The sequence below is a fragment of the Pezoporus occidentalis genome, unplaced genomic scaffold, assembly GCF_034315485.1.
Source record: "Pezoporus occidentalis ecotype Australia unplaced genomic scaffold, CSIRO_AGI_Poc_V1 ctg2, whole genome shotgun sequence".
Classification (NCBI taxonomy): domain Eukaryota; kingdom Metazoa; phylum Chordata; class Aves; order Psittaciformes; family Psittacidae; genus Pezoporus; species Pezoporus occidentalis.
Window position 1 is genome coordinate 21,246,448 of NW_026913855.1, and position 22,325 is coordinate 21,268,772.

The 22,325-nt window shown below is 55.8% G+C and overlaps 1 protein-coding gene across 2 annotated transcripts in view; it reads right to left on the reverse strand.

Annotated features, from left to right (window-relative positions):
- Positions 1-1,182: 1,182 nt before the first annotated feature.
- Positions 1,183-22,325, reverse strand: part of AGAP3 (ArfGAP with GTPase domain, ankyrin repeat and PH domain 3) — a 134,223-nt gene continuing 113,080 nt past the window's right edge. For both annotated transcript variants that reach the window (XM_062618171.1, XM_062618170.1), the window contains exons 13-18: positions 18,209-18,370; positions 5,665-5,819; positions 5,047-5,137; positions 4,483-4,705; positions 2,785-3,040; positions 1,183-2,496 (exon numbers count right to left, since the gene is read on the reverse strand). In XM_062618171.1, coding sequence (XP_062474155.1) covers positions 2,269-2,496; positions 2,785-3,040; positions 4,483-4,705; positions 5,047-5,137; positions 5,665-5,819; positions 18,209-18,370 — 1,115 coding nt within the window. In that variant the 3' untranslated portion in view covers positions 1,183-2,268. The remainder of the gene's footprint in view (positions 2,497-2,784; positions 3,041-4,482; positions 4,706-5,046; positions 5,138-5,664; positions 5,820-18,208; positions 18,371-22,325) is intronic.

The window sequence follows — 22,325 nt, forward strand, 5'->3', positions numbered from 1 at the left end:
GTTGTCAGAGCCGCAGCCCTAATGAATTTCTTGCCACTTGTAATCAAGGCAGCTTGTCTGAGGGGGATGATTAATGGGCCCCAGAGGAGCTGCCGTCCCTCGGCTTCCATTCCCGCTAATGCAGTCGCCAGGAAATTAACCAAGCCCAGCACCGGGCTGCGGCTGGGGCTGGGGCTGGGGCTGGGGCCGGGGCCGGTGCAGGGCACCTATGTGTGCTGTGAGGAAGAAGGGGGCGAGGCATGAGGGGCAGACATGGGCACGGGCAGGGGAGGGCTGGGACTGGGGCCAGGAACGGGATGGGGACCACAACACTGGCACATGCGGCTAGCACATGGAGATGAATTAAGGCACTGGAGGGGTTGGGACCACCATCTGCAGCCACCATAGGAGATGCACAGGGAAGAGGCCACAAGGGTTTGGAGGGGACTGCTGAAGGTGGGGTGCCAGGAGGAGAGCTGTGTCTCTTGGTGCCTCCCTTACAGCACTACCATACAGGCTTGGGGACCAATCCCTGTGCCCAGTCCCAGTGCAGAGCCTGGACCCAGGCATGGTAAGGGGGTACGCTGGAGCCCCAAACTGTCACTTGTGGTGTGGCCTTGGGTGAACTGGCAACACTGGGCCTTGCTCAGCTAAAAGCTGGAAGCAGCATGTGGGGTCGGGGTGGTGGAGCAGGGACCCACGGCTCTCTTCACTGCCTGGGGCCGTCTGCCCCTTGGGGCTAGATGACCCCAGTCTTCTGCAGCAATGTTTTTGCCAAGCAAACTACCCAGGCTCCTTGCTTGCTGAGACAGCCCATCACTCCCTGCCCAGCTCTATTTCAACCCCCAACCTTTGAACTCACTGTACTGTGCACAGGGACCAGCTAGCCCCAGCACTTCCAACCCAGCATTTCCTCTGCCCAGCACACACCTCATCCCACCAGAGCATCTCTGTGGCTGTGTCCCTACACTGGCCCACAGTACGTGGGGTTGACACATCTCCGCTCCCCACCACAGCGCTCTGCCACATACACCAAGGGGCTCATCTCAGCACGGGACTACTGTTACCGACTCCCAGGCGAAGGAGAAAGGGCTGAATGTTTGTCAGCCTGGGATGCAAATCCACCAGGCACCAAGGAGCAGGCAAGAAGCAGAGAGGAGGCTGCACTGGAGGCCCAAAAGGCAGCACACAGAAAAGCTGGCCTGGCAGTAGGTGGGTTGCTTTATTGGTCTTTATCTCCTTGGCTGCAGATAACACACACAGGGCAACTCATGGCGAAGAAACAGTATATACAGAGTGTCCATATAAATATTTCCAATGTACATTTTATACACAAGTGACAGAGACGTTCCACAGCAGCGTCCAAAGCCTTGGGGTTCCAGCGCTCAGCTGCAGGCTTAGCCCAAAACCAAAGGGAGACGCTCGTCTCCACTCTCATCTTGCTCAGCCGGAGACCAGCCCCGCCTGGGCAGCAGCGGGAGCCAGAGGGGATGCTCTGATGGAGACACCGTGTATGGCTTTGGGGCTTGAACCTGGAAGGACAGTGACTCTACAGACAGACAGACACAGCTGGGGATCCCGGGATGACCATCCTCCTCTGCTCTAGGTCACCAGGGAGGATGCAGGCCTTTGTCCTGGGGCTGCATGGGAGATGAGCCCTTTGCATCAGCATGTGCGGAGCGGTACAGCGAGTGGATCCCTCTTTGCTCCGGCCAGAAGCAGAGAGGAGCACGGGCGTAGTGGACAAACAGGCACCTCCTGCTGCCCCCCACTTCCCCATGGCACCAAGGGGGCACAGCAAGGCCAACAAGGGTGGGAGGGCAGGAGGGGAGAGCCCAAACTGTTTGGGAGAGCTGGTGCAGCAGTCACCCTCCCCAGTACCGGCTGTGCAGAGGAGGGCTGCACACCTCAACTGCCGTCAGCCCTTGTATTATCCACATGTGTGTGTGGTGGGGGGCACAGAGAAGCTGCCTCTCCTCCTCCTGTACCGGTCATGAGAACAGGGTGTACTGGAGCCCCCAGCCCAGTGACTGTGAGGGAAACCCCTGCAAGCTGACAGTGCTGGGTCTGCACAGCCCCATCTCGTCCTCCCTGCAGGTGCATGGGGAGAGCCCACAGAAACCAGCACAGAGGAGCAGGCTGCTGGCTCCCTGGCCCCTTCCCAGCCAGAACAGCGGTCCCAGTGAGGGTCATGCGCAGCAGGTGGCCCAGCTGTGCTGCCCTCAGACCCATTCCTGTGGCCCTGGTCCCCCGGCAGGGCTGGAAGGTGCCCTGTACAGTGAGCAGGAGCTACACAGCACTGGGGCTGGAGCTGAGCTCAGCTGGCACCACAGTGCAGGCATTGTTGTTGGCATTGGTGTTGCGGCGGGGCAGGCTGGGGGTCAGAGTGGTGACGGCACTGTCGCTGGGGCATCCGTGCTGCAGCAGGATGTCGATGCACTCCTGGCTGCCAGCTCGCCGGGCGTAGGCCAGCGGGGTCAGGCCCCGAGCGTCCCGGCTCTTCACGTCCACCCCGTACTGTGCAGGAGAGAAAGCAGCCGGTCAGCGGCACCCTGTGGCCCCATGGGCACTAGGGTGGCACAGCAAGAGCATGAGTAGAGGCAGAAGGGCTTTGTGGCACTGCGGCGGGCAGGGAGGGGGATATGGGAGGGTGGGCAGGCAGTGGCAGGGGGCATGTGGGGCAACCTGCAGGAGAGGGATGGATGAGGGGAGTCCCGAAACCTTGGAGCAGGGAGGTGCTGCAGGGGGGAAGCACTGGGATAAGGCCAGAAGTGCCGTGGTGGAGGCTGCGGGGTCCGGTCTTACCCAGATGAGCAACTGCGTGAAGACCACATTGGCCATAGCGCAGGACAGATGCAATGCTGTGCGCCCATCTCCATCCCCGTAGGTCTCGTTCACTTCCTCCTTGGTGCCATGGGCAAGCAGCGTCACCACGAGGCGCAGGTCATCCTCTACCACAGCCCGCAGCAGCTGCTGCCCCAGCGGGATGTCCGACTGGGGCAGCGGAGCCAGGAACAGCTTCTGCTCATACTTGGCCCGGATCCAGCGCTCCTTCTCCTCCCTGCCAGATGGGACACTGTCATTATCACAGGTGGGCCGACCTGCCTGGGCCTCATGTGCCAAGGGGCATGCATACCAGCACTGCCATGTTAGCAGTGAGCATTTGTCACACACATGTGTGCCTTGTGTGTGTCCCTGCTGCTGACACCTCGCTGATGTGCACTCCATGACACGGCTGTCACTGGGGTTCTGCTCCAGACACAGGCCCAGCACACACTTGTCTTTCTGCACCTCCTTATAGCTCCCTTATGTATGCTGCGTGTTTACATCCATGCATATACAGCAGAAGCGTCACAAATCCCAGAACAGTTTGGATTGGAAGGGGCTTTAAAGCCCATCCAGTTCCAACCCCCTGCCAGGGGCAGGGACATCTTCCACTAGACCAGGCTGCTCCAAGCCCCTGGCCTGGCCTGGCCTTGAACACTGCCAGGGATGAGGCAGCCACGGCTTCTCTGGGCAACCTGTGCCAGGGCCTCACCACCCTCACAGGGAAGAACTTCCTCAGATCCAATCTAAACCTCTCCTCTTGTCAGTTTAAAGCCATTCCCTCTTGTCCTATCCCTACAGGCCCTTCCCAAAGCCCCTCTCCAGCTTTCCTGTGGGCCCATTTAGCACTTGAAGCTGCTTTAAGGTCTCTCCTGACTCCTCTCTTCTACCCCAGACCTCACACTTATCACTGTGCAAAGGGACACCCACAACGCTGTGCTAGTGCCCCTACACACTCTCCTGTGTGCCCACTGCGTGGCAGCGCAGGGACTGTCCCTGTCCCGTGTTCGTGTGTGGGCCACGGCCGGCAGCAGGAAAAGGTTAGCTGCCACACTCGGCAGCCCAGTGCCACGGGAGGCACGTTATCACTGCTGCCGTCTCGCCTGGTGCAAACAAAGGCTGCGGCAGCGTCCGTCCCGCCTGGGGCTGCGGGGCCAGGCGGATCGATGTGTGCCGTGCTGCTGCTATCTGCTGCCATTCTATCCATCTGCATCTGGCGGGCGGCCATCAATGCCCTGCGCGGAGCATGCTCACTCCTGCCGCCCCCTGACCCGCTCTTATCCGTTGATAAGCTGCAGAATGGGCTCTTGTTGGGATGAGTGACAGGAGAGTCGCTCCGATAGGCACAGACAAGGGCCTGAAAGGGACGCACCCTTGAGACCCATACAACGCTGCCAAGCCATCTCTATTAACCCTTTCTGCTTCGCAGCCAGCCGCGGCTCCAGCAGTCACCGCATGGCCATGGCTGGCCATGAAGTCCTGCGCTGGCCCGCCAGGACAGTGGGAGAGGCCTCCAGTGCCCAGAGAGCAGTCAGGACCCCGAACACTGGAGTACCTCCGGGGTTCCTGCCCACCTCTCTGTCTGATTGAATGGCTGCCCCCAAACTCCTGTGGTGCCCTCAAGCCTCCTGGTGTGTCTGTCTGAGAAGCAGCTCCACAGTTCCCCATCTCCCTTACCGACTGCTCTCCGGGGTGGGCTTGGGGTAGCCTTCCACGGTTCCTTCCCAGACAGCATTGGCCAGGGCATTGCCGATGGCTGTCATGACCATGAGAAGCTCGCTAGGCCAGTCGTCCAGGTCCAAGGAGCGCACACGGGACAGGTGGGTGCCCAGGTTGCGATGGATCCCAGAGCACTCAATGCACATAAGGGAACCCAGGTTGAGACTTGCCCAGTCCGGGTCTGAAGGCAGCAAGATCAGAGGGGAGAGTTAATACCAGCATTGACTCAGCAGCCCCTCTTTTATGATCCAGCAGACCCATCTTTGCAGGCACCTCCCCCCCAGATCCCTTCCCAGCCCAGTGCCCTAGCAGCACAGAGACAAGGACCCCAGTATGGTCAGTAGGGGACCACGGACCAGTGTGACAGGATGGGCAGTATCCCATCCCTGATGAATGGTACCCTGCAGGAGAGCATGAGACAGCCCCATGGACCAGGTCTCTTGGGGGCAGGAGAGGATGTGGCTGGTATGGAGTCCTCCTCCCCGGGTGAGCAGCCCCACTTCCCAGTGCAGCATTTCTTACTCGGTGCATCACAGTCCACACAGAAGCTGTTCCCACGGGCGGTGCGGACGGCCTGCATGGCCTGTGCATCACTCTGGCTGCCCAGCCGAGCCTGAAATCAAATGCATGGAAACCCCATTTACTAAAGGCCAACCACCCCACCATGTGTCCTCTCATCAGCACCCCAAGAGGCCGCTGGGGAGCTGCCAGCACCTCGCTCCCGCAGGCACCCCACAGGCTCTGGTGCAGGAGGGGTTTGAGCATGGGAACGCAGAGAACAGGGTCTGGAGGGAACATCAGTTCATAGTCAGGTATGTGCCAGAACAGGGAATGGTGAGCCAGAAGGGGAATGAAAGCATAAAGCTGTACAAGGAAGAAGCGGAGAGCACAGGATCCCATCCTGGTGGGTGGCAGGGAGCTCGGTGGGGCCAGAGCCAGGCTGGATAAAGGACAGAGAGGTGACAGAAAACCCAGTGGGGAGCAGCACAGTCCCAGGGACAGGATTCAACCTGACTGGGAGCAAAGGGATCTGTGTGGGATCCAGCCTGCAAGGAGAGGGAAGGTTGGGAAAGGGATGGATGCAGCAAAGCAGATGCCAGAGAGGAGGGAACAAACCAGAACTCATCTGGGGCCTCTTACCTTGTTTTTGCTGCTCTCACAGCCCTGCAGGCTGGCCAGGATCTGGCTCTCAATGGCCTGGACCCAAAGCTCTCGCTCCTCTGACGTTGAGGCCTCAAAGAGCCATGTCTGGCCCGTCAGAGAAACGATAATGAACTCAAATGGCTCATCTGGTTCTGGAAAAGAAAGGCGTGTCATTACAAGGGTCAAGGAAGGTGGAGGCCTGCTGGCCTTGCAGGGTGTGAGCACAGAGACTGATCCCTGTGGGACACCACAGTGACCACACATGGGAAGGGTCACTGGCAGTGGTGCTCCCAGGATGCAGGACAGGGAAGCACAGGTAGCAAGTGTGTGGAGGGAAGAACCAGAGCTCAGTGCCAGCCTGTCCCTCCTGCTGCTTACACAGCTCCCTGCATGCCAGCTCCACCAGCGTGGGCTTGCTCTTCCTTCAGCATATGAACATCCACAGCCTCATTCACCCACCATCTCAGTCAAGAGGTGCACAGGAGACTGTGGCACCAGGAAGCTGCTTGTGCCCTGCTCTCCATGCCCTCTATGTCCCACTCTTGGAGAAAGCTGCTGACCTCTTGAACAGTGAAATCAGTTCCTCTGCAGAGCTAAGAGCCCCAAGCAGCCGCATCACCCCCCAAGGGCCCACAAAGTGCTTGGTGCCTGGCAAAGAGTGGTCTTTGTGGTGGCCTCAAAGGCACCTCTTCATTGGCCTGTGCATCAAGAAGGGGCATCATCACCAGCTGAGGAGCACAGCAGGGCAGGGATGCTGCTCGGGAAGCCCTCAGTGCCTGAGCACTCCATGGACCCACACAACAGGGCACAGCCGCCATTTTCCCATAGAGGAGCATTAAGTCTCAGAGACCCAAGCAGGAGCCACAGAGAGGCAAGAGTCATGCCTCCTCAGCACTGGCAGCTCTCAGTGACCTGCTGGGCAGGCAGCCTCTGGCTCCCAAACCTGGGAAGCTGGTGGCCACAGGGGTCCCTGGAAGCCGGCCAAGCAGAGCTGTTTCCATGAGGCATGTGGATGGCAGCAGGGACATGCACAGGGCAAAGTGCCTAGGAGCACAGGGCCAGGCGACCTTCTCCTCAGGTGCCTCAGCTGCTCCTCTGCACAGCACTGACATCTGTGCCCTGCAAGCAACCCCAGAAGATACAGCCTCAATGTTAAAGCAGTTTTCTGGGGGCAAATTCTCAACTTTCGGTCTTCAGAAGGCACTTCTGGTGAGCCCCAGGAGTTGCTCAACCAGGCGCTCAGAGGCTGGGTACAAATGGAAGTGTCAGCACCCTACAAAAACAGGCTGGATGGTAGGTTTCCAGGGAGGGTGTCAGAGCACGGGCACCCCAGAGCTGAACAGCAGAGCCAGCAGAGAGAGACAGGGGACAGTGAAAACATGTGAAAGCACCTCAGGTCCTTTGCACCTAAGAAAACAGCCCCAAAACAACCACAAGTCTGCTGAAAACCAAGGCTTAAAATGTGGTCTTCCCCTCTGGCTACTGCTCTCACTGTTCCTCATGTGGGCTGTTGGGACTGGCTCTGCTCTGCCAGACCATGCCATGAGCCTCAGACCTACATGGGGTGCCCTGTCTCAGCTTTGCACCCAAGCACCAGCATTTACCTTTTATTGCCAACTTCAGTAGTTAGTGCAGTAAATGACTTAACTAAGCGGGGCCTGAATGGAATGACTAATAAACGTTATGTCACAGCACACGCTTCAGCTCATAGCAAAATGATTTGTAATTACCTAATTAGCGTTATGCAAATAACACCCTCATCTCCATAATGTGCCTTCCCAGCTCTCTATTAAAAGCAGGGAGTCAACTGCACTGCTCCAGAGACAGCAAGGAGGCCAAGGGGCCCAGCCTGGTCTGCAGCAAGGCAGAACTGTGCTGGCCTCGAGCCTGGCAGGGTCCCATGCCTGGTGGGGCAGACGTGGGGAGGAGAGTGGAAGAGGTCCCTTCCTATGCCTGACTCCCCCCACAAGCTGCATCTGAGGAGTCTCTCACTGCAGAGGGAAGCAGCAGGAGGGCAATGACTGAGGAACCTGCTGCAGCCCACAGGATCCCAGCAGAGCTGAGGAACGGGTGCAGAGGCCAGCAGCGGGGTCCCACCAAGGGCATGGCCAACCTCAGCTGCTGCTGGGCTGCTTGGCACCAGCAGAGCAAGGCTGTCCACAAACACTCCCCAAAAAATGGGTGCAGCCACGGGAAGTCTCCTTGAGGAAAGACAGCTCCGGTGGGGGTGGTGGGAGCACAGCCCTTCCTCCCTTGCAAGTGCTCTTTCGAGGCTCCCACTTCCTTTGCAGGCACCACCACCTGCATTAACAAGTACCGGGCACAGCACCCAACCCTATCTCTGTCACACACAGCTGCTTACCCCAGAACAACCTGAGGGGAAAATGCTGCTCCTGCTACTGTGCCATGGTGGGGAGTGCCATGCTACTCGCACAGCAGGCTCAGGATCTTGCAGTTCACGGGGGTTAAAAGTGTGAGTGACAGCTGGTTGGAAAGATGCCTGCCCTTTGCCACTGCTGAGAGCACTCCATGGTGTGCCCTGCACAGATCCCAGCAGCAGCCATGGGGGCCTGGAGATAATCAGCGCTGATGAAATGGACTGGTGCAGGAAGTAAGGCTTGGTCTCCACACCAGCAGACTCTTGGGAGGATGGAATGACTCCAGGATGAAGGGCTCCCCAGGTGAAGTGCTAGCTGGCTTGCCTTTTCCAGATAGGAAGGGGAGGCTGTTTCACTCATTTCACCCTAGAATCCGCTTGGAGCTTCTGCTCTGGGGAAAGATGTCTGCAACTGCCTTTCTTCTGCTGGAAATGAGAAACTCTAGGGCATGAGCTCACCCTGCTGAAGATGTCCCTGCTCACTGCAGAAGGCTGAGCTAGGTGACCTCTGAAGGTCCCTTCCAACCCAAACCGTTCTATGATTCTATGATCAGGAGGATGACAAAACTGGAAGTTGGGCTGAGTCATGCTGCTGGACTCTTCCTCTCTCTGTGATGCACTTGCCTAACTGGGACACCACTTTGCTCTTTCCTCCGGCTCTCAACCATGGAAGAGACCCCACAGTCCCCACTCTGGGGAGCTCCCTGCAGGCAACATGCCCCATACCCTGAGCTGTGGAGGCTCCAAGGACACCAAATCCCAGCTCAAACCCAAGATTCTTGCAAAATACACAGCTGGTAACTTCTGAATAGTGGGAGAACAGTCCTTATTCACCTTGGCTATCTGGCATCACCCTCTTTGTGCATGCTGCCAGACCCTGAATATGGGCAGGGAGCACCCAGCCACTGATGGCAACTGCAGTCAGGAGATACAGGATCCTGCTACCACAGCACTCAGCTGGATCTGCCAGTGCTGCTCTGCTCCAGCCCTCTCATGAGCCAGCAGCAGCCCTCACCTCTTCCACCATCCCAACCTGTGACTGGGATCTGCAGTCCAGGGGCTGAGTGAGCGACAGTTCCTTCTGTCACTGCAGGAGGCTACAAGAGAGCAGGCCCCTGGCAGCTGCAGAACTGACTGCTGCCCAGAGCAAAGCATTCATAGCCAGGAAGGAGAAAGTGGCATTTCTTCCTCGGGGGACTGTGACTGCCCAGGTGCTTGAGGGAGTGTTTGCAGTTCTCAGATCTTGGATCAGGCCACACTGTTGGAACAGCCACCAACAAAATCACTCCTGGGGCACCCCAATATATCAGATATATCAGACCAGTCCTTGTTCTCCTTAAATCTCCCCCATCCTTGGTCTGTGTGACCTGTGGCTGTTGTCAGTGTGTTGCAGAGCCCCATCAAGCCAGCTGGACCTGGGAAGAATGGATGCACTTCAAGTGCTCCCCGCTGATGAGCTGCTTCTGCTGCCACTGAAACAACAGCAAGCAGGTCAGCACAGTCCCTAGGATATGCTGAGGATTCCTGCCATAGGCTCACATGACGCCACCACCCTTGTTCCTTTCTCTCACTTGCTCAGTACCTCCCCACCAAACACGCAGGAATCCCAGCCCAAGCCTTCCTGCCCAATGCGCTTCCCAGCAGAGATGTGGCAGCAAATGCCTGCCCTGCAGTGCCTGCCTGCCCCAGGGCTCCCATGCAGGTCCTTACCATGTGTCCCCCAGCTCAGGATGCTCACAGAGGATGGGCTGGCAGCTTCCCCGTGCCCTGTCCCTGCTGGGCTGCCCACACCTAACGTTGGCAAACAGCAAGATTTCTGGTGGTCCACCCCCACACAGATGGGCTTTCCCACTGTCACAGGTTAGGGGCATTCTGGAGCCATTGGGCTGCCTGGTCCCAGCCCTGGCACCCATCCCAGTTAAACTAAAGCCCTAGCGGCAGTTCTGCAGGCGACAGGACCTCCATTCCCTTTCCTCCTTTGTGCCTCCTGGATTCCAGCTTTACTCTGAACAAAGGGCCTGTTGCTCTCAGCAAAGCCTGGGAAGAGCTAACAAAGGACGACAGCTTTTCTTCCACACTAAGGCTTCTTTTGCAAGCAAAATCACTACCTCTTTCTCTGCAGCAACACAGGACGGCACTGCAGGGCCAGACCTCTTTGGAGGCTTGAGCACAGCACAGCTATGGCAGGAGAGTGGGAGCTGCAGGATCATGCCATCAGATTCACACACAGGGTTTAGCAGAGCTGGGCAGCGAACTGAGGACTCAGAGCAGCTTCAAATGGTGTGACACCCAGCTTCTTAGATGGTCCGGAATGAGCTCCTAAGCTCCCTGGGGGGCCCATACAAGTTGCATCAGACTCAAGTCACAGCTTTAGGGAACGTATGGGGCTTTCTCAGATTTTTCAGGGGAGAAGCACAGATTTCTGATGTGTCAGGGGCATTTCTGGCCAGATGAAAGGGCAGCACAAAGAGGTTACACAGGCAAAAGGATTTGGACTACCTGTATTGAAGCAGAGCTGGCACAACACCTTTCCCTGCATCACACAGGGCACAGGCTCCTTCCTGGTGGCCAGGGTAGCCAGAAAGCCCCAGAGCTCACCACCTCATACTTGACAGGGCTAAGGTCCCAGAGGAAGCCACTCCTACAGGAGTGGGAAGCCCTTTCCAGCTGCCCTGGGGCAGAGGGGCTATCCCAGGGCCAGAAGGCAGAGCCCGTCTCCCTGGCCCTGCAGCTGCCTGCAGGCGTGCTGGTGGGAGTCCATTATGGCAGCTCCATTAGAATTAGTGGGCAGTGGAAATGAACGCACTTGTCTCTCTCTCTCTTGATGATTTTTTGATGATGTTTTAAAGACTGAGCTCCGTGAAGAGTTGCTGAGCAGAGTTCGGTGCGAGCCGGCTCTGCTAATGGGCGTTAACCCCCTGACCCAGCTCCAACGCTGCCCAGCAAGGAGCGCTCCAAATGAGAGCAAAATTAGCAAGGGCACTGCACAGCGGCCAGGAAGGGCCCGGGCTGTGCTGCACTCACAGCCCCCCAGCAACTGAGTCACCACTCTGAGTGGGCTTCGGGACTCCTGCAGCAACTGCAGCGAGGTGACCAGCCCTTGTGCAGTGATCAGCCTTCACTGGCCTGCAGTGCTGGAGAAGCGGGCAGCCCGCAGCCCCCACCACCAGCAAAATGCCCTTGGGAGGAGCCATGTCCTCAGGACCGAGAGAGGAGCACCACAAGACCAGCAAGAGATGGGAGAAAGGAGACATCCTGCATGCACTGCCAGGAACCAGCACAGAGTGAGAGATGAGGGGAAGGGAAGAGCCCCACCAAGAAGCAGGGTGGAACAGAGATCTCTGCCTACAGGTGCCATGGAGCTGAGACAGCCAGCAGACCAATGGATCCATCCCTGTCACCTGTGGAAGCAGCAGGGGATTCTTCCCTGTGAGGGTGGTGAGGCCCTGGCACAGGTTGCCCAGAGAAGCTGTGGCTGCCCCATCCCTGGCAGTGTTCAAGGCCAGGCTGGATGGGGCTTGGAGCAACCTGGTCTAGTGGAAGGTGTCTCTGCCTGTGGCAGGGGGTTGGAACTGGATGGGCTTTAAGGTCCCTTCCAACCCAAACCATTCTGTGATTCTGTGTTGGAGAGGAGAAACCGGAAGGGGAGGAAGGGAAGCAGGGAAGCAGTGGTGTCCCGGAGTGCCCTTCTCTGCTCTCAGTGGGAGGAAGCGCAGCTTTGTGCAGAAGTGGTACAGTGAGGTGGCTAAGAGCATGGTAGCTTCAGCACATGGCTGGGTGCAGAGATCTGTCCTGCTCCCTGAAGGGCTCAGACTGCACACTGCATCAATGCAGAAGAGGCCAGACCAGGCACCCCACTGCAGGGACCTCAACGTGGAGTCCAGGGAGTGGCACTTTCCACCTCCTCTTTCTCCACAGACATCCTGCCCTGCACACAGGACAGACAGTGTGGGACACCTTTCCCTGCATCCCAGCAGGTCTAGGAGCAGGATCCTACTCAACATCAGCAAAGGGAGAAGCAGAGCTCAAACTGAGCCATGCCCTGCTCTTGTAGCACAAGTCTCCTCTTTCACCTCCACTTTCCCCTGGCTCCCAGTCACATCCAGTCTCTCCCTTTCTGCTCCCATCCTTTCTCCCACTTCAAGCTGGCGTAGCAGAGGTGCCTCTGAATGCCCTGGTGAGGGGATGGTCACACAGGGAGGAGGTGGGGGGATGCTTCCAGTGTATGGGGTGCATGGAAAGGAGCCAAGGGCTGGTCCTGCCCTTGGTGAAGGGAGTCCCTGGCCCACAGCTCCACTCTTGCTGTTGAGCCTGTGGAGAGTGTCCACGAGCAGGGTAGCCAGTGGGCCCCCCAGCCTCTGGATGCTTGTTTGCAAGCTGCCACTGTACCACATCATTATGAGGTGTTCGGGATATCAACAAATTAGCAGGCATCTGGGAAGAGAAGGATGCAGCACCATTCGTAAATGTCAGCTCGCTGCCTCCTCATTTTGCAGATCATTAAACCCAATATTCCTAACCTGTATTAGTGCAACGGGGACAGGCCCCCTTCACAGTGACAAGCCGCCAGGAGAGCTGCAGCAAGAACATTGCTATGGAGACCCCACAGCGCTTTCTGTCCCAGTGCCCCCAGACCCCAGAGTGCCCCAAGCTGAGCTGGCACATTCCCACCACCCCATGCTGCCTGCTCTGCCTGCGGGGACATGTGGGACAAGGAGGGGAGGGCTCTGAGCAGCAACCATACCACACAGGACACACTGTGGGGTGCAAACATGGGCACGCACGTGTGGGGAAGGATAGTAAAGCCGGTTGAGCCTGCGTGTCAGGAAGAGAAGGTGCTCCTGAGGTACACTGTGAGGTGCAAGGGGGGGGGTCAACGCAAGGAACCAAGAGTGCCATTTCTCTTTGTTTGGGGGGAAAATGTCACATGGGTGCAGCGTGTGCCTGTGATGCAGTGGGGCTGGGGGGCAGCAGAAGCGCTGTGCAGGGTACGTGTATGCACTGAGGGCATGTGGGTGGTGCTGCTTGCACAGGAGGGAGGTCATGGACAGCACAGGCTTCATAGTGTGCTTGCTCCAAGACACACCAGCAGCGTTATGGGTGTGTACACAGGGGTCTCTGAGGGGCAACACAGAGCTCTACAGGGTTCCCAGGAACCACAGAACAAGGGGGGTGTGGAGCTGACGGAGATGGTGGATCCGCTGTGGTGGGGCAATACCCATGCAGAGGCTGCTTTCACCCCGCCAGGATGGAGCAAGGAGCTGGTGGGGTCTGTACCGAGCAGGACTGACTTGTTAGCACTGAATTAAGAGGCTTGGTGGAAGGAAGCGCACGGGTGACACAAGCTGCGTGGGGCAGGCGGGAGCTGAGCAATAGCAGCTGGAATCCCCAGCAATCTGGTAAGTGCAGCTCAGCCTCACACTCCCAGCTCGCCGAGATCGGCCTCCAACAGCCCCTGACAGTTGGTATTAATCACGCACATCGCCCCAACACAACTCTTTACTGGCCATCAATTTCCCGTGGGTTTTAAAACTAAAAAACAAAGACAAAACCGCGTCGTTTGGCCGCCACTGAGAAGCACATTAAGGGGCTGTCAGCTTCTCGCCATGCACCCTGCATCACTCTTTAAGCACATGAGAAGTTCATTATCCCCGGAGCTCTGGCAGCCATGGGGATGCTGGCGTAGGGAGCGTCGTGAAGGTGCTCCTGTGTCAGACATGACAGAGGGCTCCCCACAGACCTCTGGGATGCCTGCAGCAGGAGACAGGGGTCCCAGGCACATAGGCATGGCTGCCATGGGGGCTCTGGGCTTGTCTGTGGCAGGACAGAGCACTGCTGGCCACAGAAGCGTTTTGGTCCAGCACACTTCCCCGATGGTCCCTGCAGGCTGATGCTGCACCCCCACCGCCATGGTGACGAGCGCTTCCCGGGGCTGCTGTGATATACCCTGACAGCCTGACACCACATTTGCCAGCCTGTGGGTGCTCCCTGACAGCCTGAGCCGCACTCTCTGGTTTGGTGACATCCCCGGCAACCCAATACCACGCTTGCCATAGTTTGCTGATGCTCCCTAGCAACCTGACACTGCGCTCTCTTTAACATGAGCCCATGTAAAAAAGCAACAGCTCGTTTGATTTATGATACTTCAGAACAACTAAGATTCAATTGCTCTGCACGTCCCTGGCTCTGATTACCTCCTAAATGAGATAAACTGATGGCAATTTATCCCCAGACCTCACCAACTTTCCCAGGATGCTAACCTGAGGTGCTCGTGCCCTGCACACACAGGCATGGGCTGGGGCCATCTGAAGGCAGCCTGGCTGAAGCCCAAGCCTTGGGCTGCCCTCTGCTCCTCCACACTCTGCGCCTGACTGGGAGAGATGCTGTGACCAAGGGCTGAGCCCGACACTATGCCTGGCCTGAGGCAGCTGCTGAGATCTCCTGGTAGAAGACTTTGGGGGTCCCAGCAGTGGTGCTCCCCACACCATCATGGCCACGGTGGTGTGAACGCAGCCCATGTTTCCCCCATGCTCCTCCCAAGATGCTGCACCCTCGACAGTGGGATGAGCACCGCAAGGGATGACAGCTCTTCCACAGAGCATGGCAGCCCTGCTCTCTGCACAGTGATTTTTACACTTTCACCATGTTGACTATGCAAAAGCAAAAAGCTCAGATTACCCTGCTGTGAAAAAGACCCGATGAAATTGTTCAAAAGGATCAAGGAAGAGTAAGAATACTTACAGACACCAGTCCATGACATAAGTTATCAGCTATGCCCATGATGTGGGGTACTGCTCAGCCCCAGCTTCCAATTGCTGACCATTAAGGCACAGGGTGGGACCTCACACAGACTCGTTGTCTCCTATTTGCTTGCTGCCAGCTTCCACTCCTATTGCAGGCTGCCAGGCAGGACAGTGACCTGGGTGTGACTCCAGTCCAGAGCTCTCCCCGGTGGTTATAAAGCACAACCCAAGCATCAGTCCCAGAGACTCCTCTGCATCTGCCCTGGGCTGCCTGGTCCTGGTGATGATCTGCCATTGTGCCCTGAGCTGCATCAGCCCTTGGGAGCAGGAGAGACAAAATGAGTCGCCCAAGGAGGGCACCACAGGCAGGGAGACCCAGTGCCAATCAGACCTATGGCAGGCAAGGGATCGTCTGCCTGGAAAGGAGCGCGTGATTCAGCTCTGCAATTTCTACTGAGCACAGGGATGTACAAGGACCCTTTCCAGACAGAGATGTCCCCCTCTCCCCAAACAAGGTATACAGCTGTTTGCTATTGAAACATCATACTGCCTACACCAGGACCAAGTTTGGAGCTCAGTGCCACTGGCATGGATGCTGCCTGCAGCCCCGCAGCACACAGCCTGGCTTCCCCAGGAGGTGCTGAAGCAGGGAGAGCTGGGAGGATGAGAGAACTGACTGGGCCTTTGGAAGCTAAATTTTGTCATCAGATCAGTTTTCTAATACAGTAGACGACATGAAAAATAAATACAAGGTAAGTTTTTGAAAAGCCAACCAAAAAGCCAGAAAAAACACTGTACAATACCCCATGTGGAACACAATGCATGGAACCACTGTGACTCAGTGTGAGCCTGGGAGCAGCACGCTCTTGTCATCTGCATAACAGTGCTGAGACAGTGGGTACTGCACCCATTCACCAACTGAAGGTGGACACAGGGACTTGGAAAGACAGGATTCAAGCTGCAGACACAGAGGCTAGACTGCAGAGCACAGATGCCCCCTCTGCTTGGCTATGCTCTTCTAACCCCTTGCTGCTCCCTTTCTACCACTGCACTGGAGCAGGCTGAGCAGCCCACTGCCACGTGTCCCATCACTGGGAAGGTATTCTTCTTGCTCCCAGTTCTGGTGCCAGAGGCTTCTTTCTGGCAGCAGGAGGAGCAACTGTGTGCAAGGTCTGTGCAGTGACAAATGAACTTTAGTAACTGACAGTTCACTGGCAAATGAAGTTCCATGTTGATAAATGCAAAGTAATGCACATTGTAGGAAAAAAATTACATTACTTCAGCACCTGACAGGGCTCTAAATTAACTGTATCAACCCGAGACAGGGCCTGGATATCACTGCAGAGAGCACAAGACCTCTGCCCACAACAACACTCAAGGACCAGGGCAAGGAATAACAGAAAAAATGCTGATGCTGTTATACACATCACATGGCGCTACATCGTTGCTGTGTGCAGCCTTGGTCACTCTGCCTTCCAAGGGTATTGCTAAACAGGGAAGGACAGCAAGAGTGAGCATGTGCCTGAAAAAATCCCTATGAAAAGACAGAAAGTGGAGTGGCTCAAGGATTAGTGGACTGGGCATCCAAAGAGGAGTGTGACGCTCATCTGGCCTGCCCACCTGGATACAGAAAGCAGTGAATTCTGTCACTGCCAGGGGCCGGATAGCACGCGGCTTGTGGAAAAGTAACTCATTTAATTTTAAGACTCTGTGCAGTAGTTAGGCCTCATTACTACTTCATAAAAGTGTTCCCACGTTTAATTGCCTTTTCCACTAAGAAATTGTATTCAATTTTGTGTAACTAGAGATCCCAGCCTCCGCACCTCCTCACACCTCCATCAGCTATGCTCACCAGCCTTTCACGACCAGACTTCTTTCTCTGTAAATACTCAAAACACCAGTTCTTCACTTCTCAGTCTTCATTCTGGTAAACTGAATACCTTAACATCCACATCATAAATACAGTCATCAGACCCAAGTCAGTTTTGGGACCTTCTTTACAACTATTTCCAGTATTCACACACTCTCTTGGAATATTATTTACAGGATGGGACACAGTACTTTAGCATGTGCTTTCTTAGCCTCACATGTAGATGCAAAGTCTTTCTACTCTTTGGTATCCCACTCTTCAGACAGATAAAGAATACTTGTCTCTCTTTTTGTCAAAGCACTGGACTGAGAACTGGAAACTGAGAGCTGACATGAGGAAGAGCAGTAGTGTATCTGAAGAGCCAACATATACCCATAGTGAAGAATGCATCAGGTTTTTAACAAATACAGATAATACTTCCATGTTTTCCATGAGACTCCAATGACGCTCAAGACACTTGAATAAACCATGGCAAAAGGGAAGTCTTTCCCCAACTCAGTGGTTTTCAGCTGTAGATAACTACAACAGAAAAGTCTGAAAAACAGAACTGCTGAGCTCCTGCACAGATCATCACCGCGATGTTTCTAAGAGAGAGAATATATGAAGAGTTGTTCTGCCATGGGCAACCTGGGCTGCTGGTCTACAGGCTGACCTGAGATTTGGAGCAGGATGCCAGGACAGCCACAACACACTTTGTTAGGTACAGGCTAATGACTGTGCAGGCTAAAATGTTCTGGTTTGGTTTACAGCAGCATTAGTTTTGAATACTTGTACTTAGCCCCCTCCCCCCTGCCTTTAGCCATCTGAATTAAACCTTTATTTTGGTTTACTACAAAAGCTCATTGAGTACTGTGGGACAGGATGACCGAGGATAAAGTCAAATCCTAAAGGCTGAGGATCACTTCTTCGACAGAGGCTAACCACAGGTGCAGGCTTTGGAGAACGTGGTTGCCAGGCTCGTCTCTACCTGAACAAATCTGCATGGCTTTTCACAGCAAAATGCACTTCCCTGTGTCTTTCAGGCTCCCTACCAAGACTTGGGTCCCCCTTCAGAAACCCCTGAGACACCAAAATCTCTCAACAGAAAAACCATCAGTACTTCCAGCATAGGCAAAACAATGTATACATCTTCAGTTGGTTTTCTGAAGTAGATAAACTTTTCCAAAAGACCCTTGGATTGAGGCAGATAGCCAGCATAGTTCTTTTAAACGGTAAAAGTTTGGAAAATTTATAAGCAAACAGAAAGGCTTGTGACAGAAAGTGTCTGCACACCTTAGGCACAGTTAAGCACACCTTAACTATATGGTGTGCTCTCACATCTGCTAATACAGTTATAATTATTATTACCACTAATAGTATGTGCAGTCAAGGGCACGATGGCAGTGCTGCTTCTGCTGCAGGTGAGAAATGAAGGTGATCAAGAGGGGCTGGTTGCTCCTTCCTGCTTAAGCAAAGCCAGCTTGGATGAGGTGTGCTCCAAGCCCCCAGTCCCTGATGAGCCCTGGCAGGACTCCTGGGAGCCCAGTGCCCCAGGCAGAAGGCCTTTCCTACCTTCTGCTGCCGTGCTGGGGCCATCAGGCCGAGTCGTCCCTGTACTCTTTTTCCTGCGATGCTTCTTCCTGTTGGCATGCGGTGATGGAGGCGGCTCCAGCTTCGGGCTGGCAGCACTGGAAATGTTTGGGCTGGAGCTGAGAGAATCGGCAGTACCATTAGCTGGGAAAAAAGAGAAAGTAATGTACAGCAAGACAGTGACAGTCTGGTCTCTCCACAGACAACCAAGTGTCCTGGAGGCAGTCCCGGTCCTCTGCCTGGCTCAAAATGCACAGCCCCATGAAACAGAACAGTACCATGCTCAGCCCCATCACATAGGGCAGCTCTTACACCTACTCCAGCTCAGGGCTGGCAGGCGCCTAGGACAGGGTCAGGCTGGACAAGCTATGGGATTGTGATTATCCCAGATTCACCCGGGATGATCACACAGAGAGAGCGCTGGCATCTACGTAGCCAGGACAAGCACAGTGGCATCACTGGGGGCAGCCTGACATGCCAACCCGTCAGCGCGCATCCCTGTGTGTACTGCTCAGTCGCAGTGTCCTCACAGGGTGATGCATGCATTTTGAGAAAGAACAGTCAAAGAAGGTGCTCTTGGTCCCCCCAGGCGCAGATCCAGGTCCCAGGATCTGCAGTGCCACTGCAGAAGCATCATTCCCCCCCGGCATCTCTCTGCCAGACGAGGTGACTGGGGTTGCCACACTTAGGAACCTAGGCATGATGGTCTCAATAGGCTTCCGATACGGAGCTGAAGAAGCTGCATCCCCAGCAGCAACGCACCAAATTTATCCTCAATCATACTGTTCCTTACAATTAATAGCAGAATTAGAAACAATCAGGGAGCTGCCTAATTACTGTCAATTAGAGTGCGCTAATCAAGCTCCGATCACACACACACACGCTGCCGCTGCACTCACCATTAAATGTCAAATTTCATTAGAGACCAGCAACAAAATCAAAAGCCTGACATTCAATTTCAGCAGCACACACAGCGCAGGCTTCCAATCAGCATAAAAATGCAGACTCCGGGGAAGGCAACGAGGCGCAGGAGCCCTCGCTGCACTGTTAACCCTCTCCTAAATACACTCCTGCCTCTCCAGTGTCCACCCGCCCACAGGGCATGTATGGCGGCTCCGCTCCCCGCCTGCTTCTCTCCTGGGCAGCTCGCTGTCCTCTCTGCAACAGCCCAGTGTCTCCCATCAAGTCCTAACCTCCAATTTCCATGTTTCGTGGCACCTGAAATTAAGAAAGCAATCACGGTGTCTAACAAGGGCAGCACCCTCCAGCAGTGGGGACAGCCTGAGAGATGGCAAGTCCTTCTCCCGCTCCAGCCTCGCCTCTGCTCTCCCTTCAGCCCAGTTCAGTCAAGCCTGGCTTTCTGGGGCTTGGTCTGTCTCTGTGTGGCAAGATAAACATCCATCAGTGGGATGGAGAGGCAGCAGCCAGGAGCTGCCCCATGCAGAGGTCTGGCATGCAGCCCATGTCCCCCTCGCAAGTCTAGGAGAGAATGCAGTACTAGAGCTCTTCCACCTCTGATTTCTACTACATTTGACGCACACCAGTGCGGTGTTTCTGCTGCTATTTATCCACAGGGAAATAGCTCACCCTTGACAATTAAGAGAAATAAATCTAATAAAATCAGACTCCAGTTTTATAAATATAAATTACTGATATCGTTCAACAGGGCTAGGCTTAGAGCAGGTGTGAGGCACCTTCATCTCCCAGCCTGGATGTCGCAGGGGACCTGAACTTTCTCTTCTGAGGCTACACATGCTGCATCCATCCAGCCTACCTCTACTGCCCACCTGCTCACCAGGATGCCCCCCGGGCCAAACCACACACTGCTGGCATCCTGCCCCTCTCCAGGCTCAGCTCAGGGTTTGTGTGTTTCTGCAGCTCCCACCAACGCACTGTCAGGCTGCGGTGAGCATGATGCCTCCTGCTCCACAGACCACAAATTACTCACATCCCTGCTCTTCTTACTGCTCAGCCGCTAAAGCCACAGAGATCCGGTCCTCCACGGCTGCCAGTGGGATAGGGATGGGACTGCGGTGGGCAGGGGCAGAACATGAAACACGCTCCCTGTACAAGAGCATGTATTGCTTGCTCTCCCTCCTTCCCCAGCAGGACAGGAAGCTCCTCTGGTCCACACAAGGACTTCCAGGTCCTCATCTCACCACGGGAATCCTTCTGCAGGCACTGCCTGGCTCCTCTCGTGAGCTGCAGCAGTCCTCTCATAAAGGACAAACACAAAATGGGCTGCAGCATGTCTACATGACCTATACAGCCCATCCCATCCCTCTTCCATGTGCTCTCCAGGGCACAACTAGAGGAGGCAGCTGTCCCTAGGAGCTGTGAGGACACCCTCTACAAGTCTGCTCTGAGCAGATAAATATTCCTTACCCTGCACCACCATTTAAAGCTGGAAACACAACAGAGCACTCAGACCTGGGCTGCACAGTGGGGCTCAGGTTGGGGTGTGAGGCACGCCTACTTAGGCTCAGCTCAGCCCCACAGCAGAGGGGTGACACGCTGTTCAGCTTTGCATTCCTCACTGCATGGAAAGCACTGCCTGTCCCCCAAAAAACCTTCTGCTTCGTGATGCTGTGAACCCATTTCTGCTGGCTATGCAGGGACGCAGCTCGGAGAGCCAGCCTGGCATGTGTGCTGCCCAGGGCTGCTCCAGCTGATGGCAAAAGGAGCCCAGGGAGCTGTGTGCTATCTCCCTGGGGACAACACTTTGCTCCAGGCACTATGCCTGCCCCAGCTCTTGCTTGACAGCCCCATGTGGTTCTGTGGACAGGAGACAGATGCCAGGAGGTATGAAATTGCTGCTCTCCTGGCCAGCACATGGCGATGGCACAGTGAGCTGTGAGCTGGGCGACAGGCTGTGAGGCTGCTCCTTGGACAGCAGGGCTGGTTGTCCCTCATATGCTGTGGGCCCTTCCCTTCCCTGTGATGTGTCTGCAGACCACTAACACAGGGCAGCGCAAGGCAGGATCAACCCATACAGCTCAGTGCCCTGAACAGTGCACTGGGACCTGAGAGCAGGCAAGCAGCCATCAGCGATCGAGACACGCAATTAGCACTGAGCTGGTATCTCACCCCTCCACGTCATGGAAAGAAGCAGCAGCATCTCAGCACCCATTTTGTTTCAGCCTCCAGGTTACTTTGCAGGAAAGAGGTACACTGCTTTGGGTACAAGTGCTTTGGCCACAAGTGCAGCAGGTTCCTCCCGAGGACAAGGAGGAGACGCCAGCTTGCTCTCCTGTGACACTCGGGCCAAAACCAGGGCAAGCAAAATGCGCAGCATGGCCACACCAGGCTCCTGGGCTCTGCAGCAGGGCTGCCGGGAGGAGGACCATACCTGCCACTGATGGTTCCTGGGGCGGGAGGCCATCCAGGCAGAGAGCTGCTGTCCAGAGGGCTGTACCACAAAATTCACCTGTGCAAAGGCAACGTGTGACTGCAGCACTGCCTATCTGCTCGCCGGCATGAGGGTGTGCAGACCCCGTTGTTGTGTGCACAGGGGCACGCTGCATGCATGGCTCCCATGGGGAGGGCGAGGGGGCTGCCTGAAGTGGAAGGAGTGTGGGGGACCAGACCCGAGCATCCCAGCAGATGTGCCCGCGTCCAAAGCGGTCCCCCCCTTGCACCCCACTTCCTCTGGCACTGGAGGAGCAGAGGCTGCCCTGCTGCACCCCGTGTCCGAGGCGAGGAGGGGGGCTGCCAGCACATTAATGCTCAGAGCTGCACCCTTCCGCTCCCATCGCCTGCGCTGCCCCATCAGCAGTAACAGTCTGATTAATTCGCTTCCAGCAGGGAGCTGATGGGGCCAATGATGGAGCCGCTGCATCAGGCGCGCTGAAATTGATAGTTTTTCACAGTTACAAATGAGGAGCCTCCTCAGCTGCAAATGGCGCCCGCACAGTCGGACTCCGGTAATGATCATAAAGAGGCTCTCTTTAAACTGCGAAAGCCCCTGGGACCGAGCGGGGGGGCGGCTGCCGCGCTAATGAGAACTACAAGGGGCGAGCAGGCATGGAAATGGCTCCTCCACTCTTGATGTGCATTTAACTGCTTTTTTAGTGCGGCGGCAGAGCCAGGAACGAAGGAG